A 13,477-nucleotide genomic window follows, 5' to 3' on the forward strand; every position below is an offset into this window, starting at 1 on the left:
TCTTTCTACCTCACCCCCTGTCAATTCCTACCTGACATCTACCAGAAACCTCAATAATTTCGCAAGGGCTGCAATATTGCATATTTAACACCCACCCAGATTTACACATAGCAGTGCCTAACTATACTCGTTTCTGTGTGTGAATTTCGAAAAATTGTACCACCACAGAAAAGCCTCTTTATTTACCTTAAAATTCTTCAACCTTAAACTCCTATGTCATCAGCTTTCAAAATACCATATGACACTTGCTCGCAAGAAAATATATAATTAAAAAATAATAAATTCTATAAAAAAAATCCTGGCGAAGTTTGTTTAAAATTTTCAAGGATTATCAACATCGAGTCCTTTGTTGACCCAAGCAACTAAATGTGTACACGTGTTTTATAGCGTTCGTACAGAAAATGGTTAAACGACGATGCGTTGGTAAGTTGTATAAGGGTAGAAGTGCTAGTGCAGCAACTTTCATTTGAAATGCATGAGCCTTGCCGACGGATCCCATGCATTTTCCGAAGTGGTTCCCCAGGACACTCTTGAGCTTACCACCTCCCAGGACATAGAAGTGTAAAAAACTTTACTTATACCTTGCAAGTTTCCGGTTTCAAGATTGACTCTCAAATTCCTTCAACTCTCTCCATTCGCCTAATATCGTTCCTGATTTCCCAGTTCTGGTGACTTTTAATAATTATTATCATACTATATATATAATATTGGATGATTTTTCCCAATGTTGAACGATTCTAATTTATCCCCCTGAATTGTGTTGATTGGATATTAGTCGAGAGTATTTGGGTTTTCGGAGGGAAAGATTTTCATGGGAAAGACTCGCAGTGACGTTTTAACGAGTTTATTGTTCGTGGACGATAGGAATTAGCAATCGCACAAGCTGGTGTGTATCGAGAGAGAGTGCACGAATTGCGTCAATGACGTACAATGAGCAATTAGCGCTCACCGGTCGATCCAACAGAATCGAATATTGTTTGTCCTCGTAGCCCCACATAAGCTTCCGACTAGACGAGTCCCAACAATAGCTGCGTGGATTCAGCTGCGCGTATCAAGATGTCCATTGCATACGGACGAGGATTTCCAGCGATGCTGATTATAATTATACGTCATGCACCAATTGTAATCTCGCACAGACCAAATTCTCATGCCATCGAGCACGAACGTTTCGCTTGATAACACCAAGTTTCCTCTCCCTTTATCTCTGTATATCTATTTCTGTATCTCAATATCTGTCTATCTGCGTATCTAATTTTGTATTTCTGAAATCTTACCTTTATATAGCTATATCATTTATGTATACGTATTCCATTGTTTTCAAATTTTCATTCGTTCGATGCTTAATGTTTTATTTTTTCGTTTGATAAGGCCAAGCCTCCTCTTGCTTTATCTGAGTATGTCTGTTTCTGTATCTCTGTATCTGTCTATTTCTACAACTCAACCTATAAAGATCTCTCCTTTTATGTCTATCTAAATTTCTAATTTTATGTTTTTAAAACTTTATCTTTATGTGGCTATATTTTCTTTGTTCTAAAAATTTCACTTGTTAAATTCTCAATTTTATTTTTATATATATATATATATATGTTCCTTTTGTCCTCTAAATTTCTCTCATGTTTTATCATTAGATTATTAGACATTTCAATTGTTTTAAAAATCCCCTTATAAAATTGATATATAAAATCCCAATTTAACAACAGTGGTTCAAACACGAATTTTCATTCGATTAAGAGGGGAAAGAGATGAGACTTTAATGTAAAAGATTCGATCGATAAGAATTGAATCGATCGAATTGCAGGTATCGTCAGTTACAGACAGACAAACCACGAATTTCTCTCCATGCTGATTACCGTTAGTGCTGTGTACCGATTCCAATCTCGTGCAACCAAATGTTCGTCCCATCTACCCACCAACATTCACCGTACCTTTATTAAAGTCACTCGTTACAAGGGTATTCGTTGAATAATTCAATTTAATCTTTCAACGAATTTCATACGATTTCTTTTGCTCGACAATAATAATCTCACATGACAGAACCAATCATTCTTATTTAATAAGCTTGTCGAAATATAAACTTTTTATTTATACACTCATCATTTGCTGCACGTACACGAACGATTTATCGATGAATTTGAACGAAAAATCATTCAAATTGATCTTTTTGATTGATTCTTAAGAAAATGTTTCGTTGTGTAACAGTGTGGTGGTGGAATAAATAAAAACAATTTATTAAATTCCGATTTACGAGTTTTTATAATGATGAAAAAATTGACTTTTTGCAGCTTCCGGTTCAGGATCGGTGATAGGAAGAGATCCACTTCCGCCTCGTGCAGTGAGCACGTCACAGCTGCCTCAAAGGACGTCGACGGTACAGCCGACACCGACGCCAATGCCTGCAGCCGTCTCGACGCTTCCACTGCCCAGAACAGCCAACGTCTCTCATCGCCAGCAGCTGCTCCCAGTTCATCAATCCACCCCCCAACAAACGTCCAGGATAATCCTGGACCACGAGTCAACCCCCCTCAGCCCTCTCAGTCCACACATTCTAAAAGCTGCCAGCAGTGGTGATGTCAGAATGGGATCAGCCATGTAAGACTCGCTCTTTTCCTACTTTAAACTTTTAATTTTATTTTTTCCGACACTGACAAAAATCTTGCCTCCTTCTTCAATACGAATTTAATTGCAGAATAGATCAAATTTGTAGGAAAATACTGACGTGTGTTAAAAATAGAAATACTAAGTGACGTTTACAAATTAAAATACATGTTCATGAATGGTTCAATAGAATTTTGGTTGATATAAATTACTGAAAAATGCAAACGAAAAATCGAGATTTTAAGAGTTCATAGATAGAGTAAAGATGAAAGTATAGATGAAAAAATGGAAGATATAAAAAATTGCCGGTACGACTTCTATTCTTAATACGGTGGCATGAGAGAGATTTAAATTTTGTCATTCACACAACTTGTACTATTCATTGGAAATATATTGCACTTTTCTCGTCGAAAGATTTTTTGCTCATGAGAAAACAGAAGAAGAATCTCTCAAGAGCTGCTTTTCTCCAAAACAGAAGAGATGTGCTATAAAATTACGTTAGGATAGAATTTCACAGTTTGACGTATCGCTTTCGGTATAAGCGATTTTGGAGAAAAGAATTTCCGCTCACGCGCTATAAAAAGGACTATTGAAACTCACAAAGGACCCTTTGATATTTTACTATACGCTTGATCCACGATCCTTGATCTGAAATCATTTTCACATTATTTTTTTTTCATTCTATCGTTTAAATTAAACTTTTTAAAATTATTTACTCAATTCCAAGTTAAATAAATAACCTTCGTTTATTTTCATTTTATTAAAAATTGTACAAATATATCATATATCGCAAAATAAGAAAACTAAGAAATTCCAATACAAATCGATCAGTAGCTTCATAAATTACAAGTTTTTATAAATACGAGATATCGTAGAATTTTCATAAATTAATCTTCTAACTGCTTTCGTTATTTTTAAACCTTATTTTGCAATATTTTTTTATACCTTCAATTTTCTACTTGTTCGATTGTATGTTTATACATAGTAATGGGAAGATAAATCGATTAATATTGAAACTTGGTTGAATTTCAGGACGAGCAATGGGGATATGAGGGATTCGAGATTGGCTTCTCCCATTGGTCATTCCACGCAAAGATTGGTCAGTCCTGCTGGCCACTTGAGAGTGGTCTCTCCGATCGATCATCGAGTATCCAGCCCCAGCGACAGCGAGCGCCACGTCCACAGTCCAAGTAAGCTTTCATCACTGATTTCTTCCATTTTTCAATGTTTTCTTCCCAAAAACGACTGGAAGTTTCGACAGAATCCTCCGAAATCCAACCCACGATCCTTTTATTCCCTTAATCTTGTTGCTACACAAAAATTTCTCAACTTTGGTCAACACTGAATTGAAAAATTTTAAATGTCTTATATATTATTTTGCGAGATTTAGAAACCATAAGAAGGAAATTGTCTGATGAACTTTCCTAATATAGATGAGACAGAAAAATAAGATATATTCGTTGAAAATGAAATCGATCGCGATGGTGCTCGTAAAGTTTTTAATAGTCGCTGTGAGCGGATTGAGGAGGGACGGTGGATGTTGAAATTGGGTTAGCGCATAATTGGGCTTAAAAGGATTAATACCGCTGCGTCTGGCCGGAACCGAATCCTGAAACTTCGGAAGTCCTGAAAAGGACATAAATTCGGGTGTCGCGTGTCGGAGTTAATTATTCAAAGGCCCCACGGGGGTGGAAGAGTAAGAGGGGTGGGGGTAAGGCGTGTGCTATCGCATAGAACACCACATGGAATAATGGAAATCCTGTGTGCATTCATTCCACGACCTAACCCAAACTAACCCCGGGATTCGGCGTAATTAATGTTTGGAAACCTCCCCGAAGTCTACGCTCGAGCCTTTCCCGCCTCTCGGGATTTTTTTCCGTAATTTCATCACTACTTTCAATATTGTAATATCCTGAAAACTGTACAAATTAATGCAAAATACAGCAACAATCGTAAATTGTCCAAAGTCAGCTCGCTTCATCCTTAATTTTGATCAGTTACCCAACCAATTTTAATTATTAACCTTTACAAAAATTATTTCGACCGAGGCAGTGTTTTCCTGGCTAAAATATCGCAAATTAACAAACCTCCCTCAGTGTCCCGAAAGGGTAGTAGCGCATTTTCTGCCAACGCTTGATTTTCTTTATTCAAGCCAATTGATTTAGAATGAAGCATGGAGAAAAAGCCGATGGGAAAGCATTCGAGGAGTGCCTTGTCCCTTCGAGAAAAACACGTATCTCGGATCTGCTTTTCCATTGTGGTTTGCTTTAAAAAAGTGGAGGATCGAGGGAGTAGAAAATAGAGAATCAGAAGAGGGAGCGGGTGAATTAAAACAATAGGAATTAGGACTAAATAGGTGGGTTTAAATGTGGAAGAATAAAAAAAATTTTTAAAGTGGCAAAAGCAGTAAGGGAAGGAATCGGAGGGACGCAGAGACATGGGGTAGCAAAATTGACATCAGAGAGCAAAACTGATAGTAAATGACAAAACTGACGAGAGATAAAAAGCCTGCAGCTGTTTTTCTTTCATGGCGAGTAGGGTTAACCTGGACCATTGAGGGAGGAGTTGCAATTGGAAAAATCAATGAAGAGAGACACAGGGCGAGTGGGATATTCAGGGTACACGTTGGCAATGCCTAAAACCATTATGCTCGCATGCCAAAAGCAAGCTCCACTGCAAACAATGAATTATTCATCGAAGCCGTAAGCTCCCAGCCCTCGCTGCCTCGCTGGGCTTTCGTTTCGCTAGCGTTACGAGCTTAGGTCGCTGTCGCGGCTCGCTTTATATTACCGCCGGAATTTCCGTAGATCCGACATGTTAACAGGCAACATCCTTTTTGTCACTCCCCACTCACAATCACAGAAAATGCTAGACTCGATAAACAATCGACTGCTTCGTCCACTCGAAATCTCCATTATACTCTAAATCGAATTATTAATCCTTATCATTAGCAATTTTTCTACAATTAAGTCTATTGTTAAGCTGGTATGGAAATTTTATGTGGAGCATTTTCCAACACTCTTGAATAAAGTTATTAGCTATTTTTAATATCTTTGTAACTATAATTTGATTTTTTATTAATTGAATGAATATTTCTGAAACTAAGTTCATTGATTCTTGCCATATATTAATATTTCTGCATAATATTAATGAACTCTCTTAAAATAATATATTAGCCCAATTTTATCGTGTTTATACCTGCATTTCGACTTCCCATTAATTCAATTGATATTCCAGCAATGCTAATTCGTCGACTCTAATAATATTTTCTATTTTCCTACAAAATATTTCTTAACTCCCTTAAAATAATTTATTTACCCTATTTTACCATCTTTATATTTTTATTTCGGTTTCCCATTAATTCCATCGATATTCCAACGATGCTGATTCGTCGGCTCTAGTAATATTTTGTGGTTGACGTTGTTGGTGGGAAATTTTCCTGTTGCTGGTTTCTGTCCTGCTCGATTTCCCGCGGAGTCGCATAATCGTACGTCATTCGAAGAGTCCGGTGTGCAAGGATTAAAGCTCGACGGTTCGCCAGTGGAAACCGAAATCGAGAGCATCGATTGCGGTTTGCTGGCGTTCGACGTTTCAGAATTATAGCACTAGCTGCTCGGATTTTCCATGAGAGCTTACAACATATCGTTACGAATATTGACCCAGCATTGTATACCTATATTGCATACTGTACCTTGAGTATACGTGTATATAAAATCTTTTACGCTTTTTTCATAATACTGTATAAAGAAAACTATGATTGGCTCTATACTTTTGCTCTTTCATAAATTTTTTTCTATACGTGTGTATTTTAATATCTTTTCTCCCACTTTCCATCCCATTTTTTCTCTCCTCTTATATATGTATGATTTTATGTAACTTTTCTTCCTCCCTCCATCAACAATCAATCCCACTCCATTCCCCTAAAAAATATTTCTTTTTTCATTATTAGCAGAAATTCCTGATGCCTGAACTAAAACAAAGTGCCTAAGAATTATTACTCCAAAACCCAATTAAGTTAAAGACTCAATAATCTCGAATTCCAACAGTGAAAGCGTTTCGTAATGGGATAGTCAAAAATAAAAAATTGTAACAACCGCTTTTACGATATCCGTTAGGGAAAATTACAAGCAAGCTGATTTACGTGTGACGTATACGTACGACAATGAGGAAAGTCGAAAAAATCCTGCAACAAATTATCATCGCTGGAATTATTACCGAATCGATTTATGCGAATCGACTACTATTCCCCTCTCTCGTTTCAGGTAGAGACCCCAGCTGTGGTTGGAAATTCTTTCAAATTTTATTACCACACTTCCGTTTCCTCTAGTAAACTTTACCGGAAACTCGGAATCTTTTTTAACGCCATTTAAATTTTTGCTGAACAATGTAAATTCAACGTTAGGTAGAATCTTGGTACAATAATCATTTAGCTGGCGAACGTATCAAAGAGACAATTCTCTAGCAAAAATAAACTTCAGTTGTTAAATCTCATTTCCTAATTTCTTTAACAAGTAAAAATTCTGAAATTTTGTTAAACACCTAAATTGTAAATTCCAATAATTTTTTCCATTTCTTCCACCTTGCTCCTAAACTTGGTACCGTTGTTTCACATTCGTCGATGAAAATGAATTCGACCAGGCGTATTAGTAGCGATCGTTCAGCTAGCGAACGTATCAAAGAGAAACTTTGGTAGCAGGGAAACTTCCCAATGGATCTTATTGTACTTCCGTTTCCTTAACAAGCACAAAGTTCCGAAGAACGCGTCGCCTTGGCATTACCTGGCACGGCACGTCCCCGTTTCGATTTTCTAGCAAAGACACGCGATAATTTATTTTCTCGTTACAGGCGAGAGAAAAATGAGCAGCCCCCTCAGCAGAGAGGTCGACAGAGGCGGTGGACTCGTCAACGGGCACAGACAGATCCGATCGAGGGACTCTAACGACCTTCTGTACAAAAGAGTGAGTACGAAATATAACACTACTAATTAATTACATAATTACTATTCACGCACCCCCTCGATTGGCATGGCGAAATATCATTTCTCACGTTTTAAGTGTCACGCGCACCTGAGCACTGCATACACCGTTCGCTTCAATAATCTTGCATTAAACAAAAAGGAACTTTACAGTAAACCACTCTTTTAGATTTATCAGTGTCACACTAGTTTATCGTATAAATTAGTAACTTATAAGAGAAATTACTCTGAAAGGAGACTTCCCAATTAAATTAAAGGCAAACGTTAATTTAATTTGAATCGAATAATTATTTCAAGAGGTCGTTCATAGTTTATTAAGTTGAAGCAAGTACTTATCGAAAGAAAATTACATTTATCATGGAATAAACGATCCCCTAGTTGGACGAACCGACGAGGATGAGAGGAGTTAATAATAGATAGCAAGGAGTTTGGTATGCTAATGGTAAGGGACGAGTGTATACGTGTATATAGATGACATAAAATATTTTAGCGTGGATTTGGTGAAATCCAAGGAGAAATAGATGGGGGAGAGTCGTTAATGAACTCGTTATCATTGGCTAGTGGGCTTAACGTTGAGCAAACACGCGAGTCGCGTGTTCGATTTTGTTCCCTCCGAAAGGGTTTGTCGAGTGTTTAATTCACGGACACAAGCTTTCAACTTACACGGGTCACTTCTGGTTATCAGCAGCTTGTAGACCAGTTCGTGCTTTGATCCCTTCGCGCCAGCACAAAGCCTTTGGCCCGAAGGTCATTTTCATTAACACGTGAACGAAGCGTTAAAAATTCCTTAGAAATCGCAAAAATCCTCTAATCACCCAACGACCACAATCGCAAACTCGAGGGAAGGAATAACGAATAATTCAATGTTTACTCACTTCCAATTTTCCTATTTAATTAAAATCTGCAAATTTTATGGTTACTCGTAGAACTACGTCATCTTTTTCACATTTTCTTTTCTCCGAGTCTCCCCTAAATTCTCAGAGTCAGTCTTTCATTTACTCAACGATTTTTTACGTCCAACTCCATTATTTACTCTACAGCTTCAACTTTTTTATGTCCCTGTGTGCTATGATTTTACGCTCGCTTCTTTTATTCCGTCAACTTTAAGCAGGTATACCGTAGTATTATAGTGGTATATAATAAAAGAATCCTTCGGCCAAGACGATTAATCCTCGGTATAATAAAAGGAAAACTACCCCGGGCAAATGCAGTCCTAAATTGTCGATATTGCAAAGGTAGCGTGGAATTTAAAGTTCCTTAACGATTATGACACACCATCACGAGAAAACGGTGCCCACTGTTAAGAAAAATACTGTGAAACTTTTTATCCAGTAGCTATCGGTGGTGTTTCTGTCTGGACGCTGTATTACATTTGAAAATTTTGCGAAATGGTAATACGCGCATAAAATACGACCGAGTTTTGTATATACTGTACCTAATAAACTCGACGAAATTTTCGGACCTCGTTATTCATCAAGTTATCTGGACCTGACTCGTCGAATTATCTAAACACAATTTATCGAAAGATGCAATCGATAATTTACGTAGTCTCAAAAGTATCAAAATTCAAATACATCGTTCAAACGAGGATAATAATAACACTTTGGTAATTATACCTGCAGTTTTAGAATATAAATTTATTACTATTTAAAAAACATCCTCCTCATGTCATAGAAAATTTCTCCATGGAACGAAAAAATCTTTCATGTTGTAAACATACAATTATCATTATAATGAATATAGCTATAATTTAATTAATTCCTCGTGAGTAATCTTTTCGCTGGTAAATCCGTCAGTTCCATGGAAGGTTAAAGGTCGAGAGGTGGTCCTTCCATTGGAGATCTATTTTTCACCTTTTGTCAACTTCATCTATCGTATTCTGCACTCGCCAACTCCTTCGCTAACCCGTACCAGTCTACCCAATTTCTTGCATCGACTGACTCCACTCACACTATCACACACAAAAACATACTCCCCACCACGCTACACTCAGGTTATAAAAACGTTTCATTGCTAACACGTACATTCAAACTTTAAACTAAAAGACACTAACAGCCTCTTCAAAAGTGTCACACGCGAAGCAATAAAACCATTGTTATTCAAATCTTAAGCTGCAAGAATTCGCTGCAGGATTTTTTTCAAATATATAGTATATAGGATCGCTAAGGTAAGCATGAGAGTGTAAGTGGTGTCGTTGCTGCGACCGTTATACCTGCACGATGGCATAAAACGAGGATGGATCAAGGGAGGGGGGGGGGGGGTGTACGAATGGGTGGAAGCATGGAAAGGGGTGAGAGGGGTAAAAAAGAATAAAAGTCACCGTTAGGAGGAGCGAGAGAACTCTTATCGTGGAAGGAAGATGAAATCGTAGTGGGTGGGGTGGACTGGGTAGAAAGCTGGAACACAGAGGAAGGAAGAAAAACAGAACGGGACGAGGAACCGAGATGGGAGATCGGAAAGGTAGAATAGACAAATATAAAAGGTGCAAGGAGGGACGATAAAAACTCAAACTGCGAAAAGATCGGACAAGGAAATCCGCACGGGCATGAGAAGTTACGTGGAAGAGAGAGAGAGAGAGAGAGAGAGAGAGAGAGAGAGAGAGAGAGATGGTAACGTTAAAGTTGGAGTGAAAGAGCGTAGAAATGAGGGGGATAAAGCTGAAAGGAGTTCCGGATAACGCTGTAACACGAAATACAAACAGGAGCAATATAAAGCTGTATATATACTATACGAAAATAAATGGTGTATATGCCATTTACTCTTCTGTATTACGATAAAAGCAGAACGCGTTTAAAGTTTCAGATGAATAAGAAAGGCTGGACGAAATAAAAGCCGATATTTTACGTGATTAAAAAAGGGAGGGAGAGAAAAATAGGATAAAGAAATAAAAAGCCTGGGTGTAAAAGTCTTAAATTTGTATTTAAAAATAAATTAAAAGTGATTGTAATAAAGTGTATAGAGGTGCGTAAATAGGACACTGCACCAGCTATCAAAGGACAAGTTTTATATTATTTTTACACTTTATCTACAATTTTAGAGCTACTGCTTCTCTCGCCCATTACTCTCCTTCTTCCTCTCTTTTTCTCATCCCCTTCCAACTATAGCTAACTTTCATCAAAACCAACATCTCAATCCACAAGCAATCCTCCAGTAACATCCGCATATCAAGTTTAATTAATTAACTTGACCAACTCTTACTCGCCCTTCTCCACCACCAATCAAATACCCCTCTCCATTTGCTGCTTGCAATTAACATGATTAAATTCGCTCGAAATCCCAAAATGTACTCCACGCCAGCGTCCAATTCCTTCGCGAATTTCGTGTCAAACATTGGTCTGGCTAATCCAGGGCTTATTACATTTTCAGAAGGTTTTAGGGATCGTGGAATGGTATAGTTCTTTCATCTAGAAAAAAGGTAGATTACCGAATATGGGAAGAAATAGAAATTGCGAAGATTCGATGCTGAGACAGTTTTTTGTTTGGAAAAGTTCAAAGATGTTTCGAAAAGTTTGATATATGCGTGTGCAGGGAGTAAAAAGGAAAATAAGGGAGGAAGGGGAAGGGTAGTGGGTGGGCACGAGGAAACAAATCACTCCATTATCTTCGGAGCTGGTTCGGCAGGTGGGAAATTATCGTCGATGCTCTTCTTCTCTTCTATGACACTGATTTGTTCCCGATCGTCCATTCGATCCGGTTTGCGTCTTCAGCTTTTTCCTCCACCCCTTAAAGTTTCCCTTCAACATCCTTATCCCTTTCTTGCCACCCCCCTCCCCCCCCCCCCACCCACTCCACCAAGTTTTCCTTCCACATCCTTTTCTCCATCTTCACATTTTTCTCTCTTAAAAGTTTTCCTCCCTCGTCCTTTTTCATCCTCTGTCCCAAGCCACCCCTGCCCCTTCCATTTTGATTCACCTGTCAGTCGCAGCTGGCAGCTTTAATATCTCCAGTCCCTATAATCCAAGATTCTCTTAGAAAGAATTAAGTCCCTCGGGATAACCAGGACTCCTCGTAATCGTTTTATTTATCCTCTCGAAACAAAGGATCCTTAATCGAGTCGCCTTTCATTTTTTATCCCCTCACTCCCCCTTCCCTCATATATTTCCCAAAACACGTTAAATATTCTTCGCTACTCCAACAGTCTTTCATTTCTCAATGGTACCGTAGAAAATAAAAAAAAGAAAACTGGATTAATTTTCAAAACGAGGACAGAGTTCTTTAGAAAATTTTAGCCAAAGGATTTTGCAGGGTCTTTGCGAGAGCTCCGCGCTGCTTCGGGCGTAAAAATCCGTATAGGAGCATAAGAAAAAAGAGTGGAAAACGTAGTTACAACAGCGAGCTAAGCTTGTAAAAATAAATTCTCGGCCATTACGGTGCCAGGCATGAAAATATGTATACTAATTTCGCCCTTTATCTTCGCGCTGAGGAAAATTCAGGAAAGATGGTGGGATTAGGAAAGTTTTGCATTGTTGCAGTGGATAGTTTTGGTGGGGACTGTAGGATGATGAAGGGGGTGGGGGATGGAGAATAAAAGAAGAAAGTGGAAAAGCGAAGAGAGAAAATATGGAAAAGAGAAAAGCGTGAGAAGAGAGTAGGAAGGGGAGGGGGTATAATTTGGAAAGTTGGAGGAAGTGACGAGAAGGATTTGAGCGACCAATGAAATTGCAGCGTTGTACCGGAAGTGTCCCGGTCTAGGCAAAACAGTCTGTGGAGTTTCCGTCAACTCAATGAGGGAGGCCCGTTTCGTCGGTAACATTTTAAAGTTTCCCTGCAGAGTTTCCCAAAGTGGTCGAGATAGCTGGCAGGAATTTCCCGGTGGCCGATGCACGACGGAGGTCATTCGCGACCGGGACTTTATCGCGCCAAGTTTCCTCCGAGTCCACAGGGACGCTCGATTAAAATCAGAGAATTTCCATGCGAGACGCGCCTTCGCGAGCTTTAGGCTCCTCTGCTCTAGCATTTACTGCTAACTTCTATTTTATTCTCTTGGAAAATTTTCAACTTTTCTTTTTTTTTTGTAATATCTCTCTCTTTCTCTTGCACGCATAGTTTTTCTTGACTTTTTTATCCCCCCACTCTATATATATATATATATATACACTACTCTCTCTCTCATCTCTCCACAGCTCCCAGCTCGAATCACCCACGCGGGACTCGTACCGGAACTGATTTTCCAGAATAAACTGTTTTTTTCATCGGAAAAATCTTCTCCTTTCATGAATAATTCGCCGAGCTTGCCTCTCCCCCACATCACGCTCTACACTTTCCGCGTTAATTAGATCCACAGCTTACGGATAGCATGTAAACAAGGAGGAGGAAATTTATTCAAAAACACTGCTAATTCGCATTAACTAAAGTATGTAGAAATGGTTATTTAGCAAATTCGAATCGCTTATTAATGGAATATAAGCTTTTATATTGGTAAAAAGCCTCACGGATATTACGTAATAAATATTGTTATCTAAATAACAATTTGGCAATAAATCTCGTAGATTAACTACAATAACTCGTAAAATGATTCTTAATTATTCATGAACACCTGAAAATAGAATTCGAATATTTGTTTACTTTAATTCAAGATTAATTTTCTTTATTCAATATTTTTTAGTCAAGTTTCGTTTGATCCAAGCACAAATTGTATGGTTAAATTTTGGTAGTGTATCAAAAAATAAAAATTGTGATGTAGAATTCTTATTGGAACATTGGCCTGGTAGATATAAAATAAATAGGTTTTTGTTTATAGAGAGGAAGTGAGAAATAATATATATATATATATATATATATATATATATATATATATTAATATAGATTCCAGTGGTTAGGTGAAAATCAAATGGACTTATTCAGGAAAGTCTTGAGAGTTGGTTCGAGGATGCGTTATCCTAGCACGAGTCGAAGAAGTAGGATGAG

General features: G+C 38.0%; 1 protein-coding gene across 8 annotated transcripts in view; it reads left to right on the forward strand.

Annotated features, from left to right (window-relative positions):
- Nucleotides 1-13,477, forward strand: part of LOC136777300 (uncharacterized) — a 198,494-nt gene that overhangs the window by 163,218 nt on the left and 21,799 nt on the right. For all 8 annotated transcript variants that reach the window (XM_066733468.1, XM_066733480.1, XM_066733487.1 and 5 more), the window contains 3 exons: nucleotides 2,283-2,589; nucleotides 3,628-3,785; nucleotides 7,441-7,553. In XM_066733468.1, the coding sequence (XP_066589565.1) occupies nucleotides 2,283-2,589; nucleotides 3,628-3,785; nucleotides 7,441-7,553 (578 nt within the window). The remainder of the gene's footprint in view (nucleotides 1-2,282; nucleotides 2,590-3,627; nucleotides 3,786-7,440; nucleotides 7,554-13,477) is intronic.

Source organism: Prorops nasuta, unplaced genomic scaffold (genome assembly GCF_024137725.1).
Source record: "Prorops nasuta isolate Cenicafe-Biocafe unplaced genomic scaffold, Cenicafe_Pnas_1.2 PNAS00002, whole genome shotgun sequence".
Classification (NCBI taxonomy): Eukaryota; Metazoa; Arthropoda; class Insecta; order Hymenoptera; family Bethylidae; genus Prorops; species Prorops nasuta.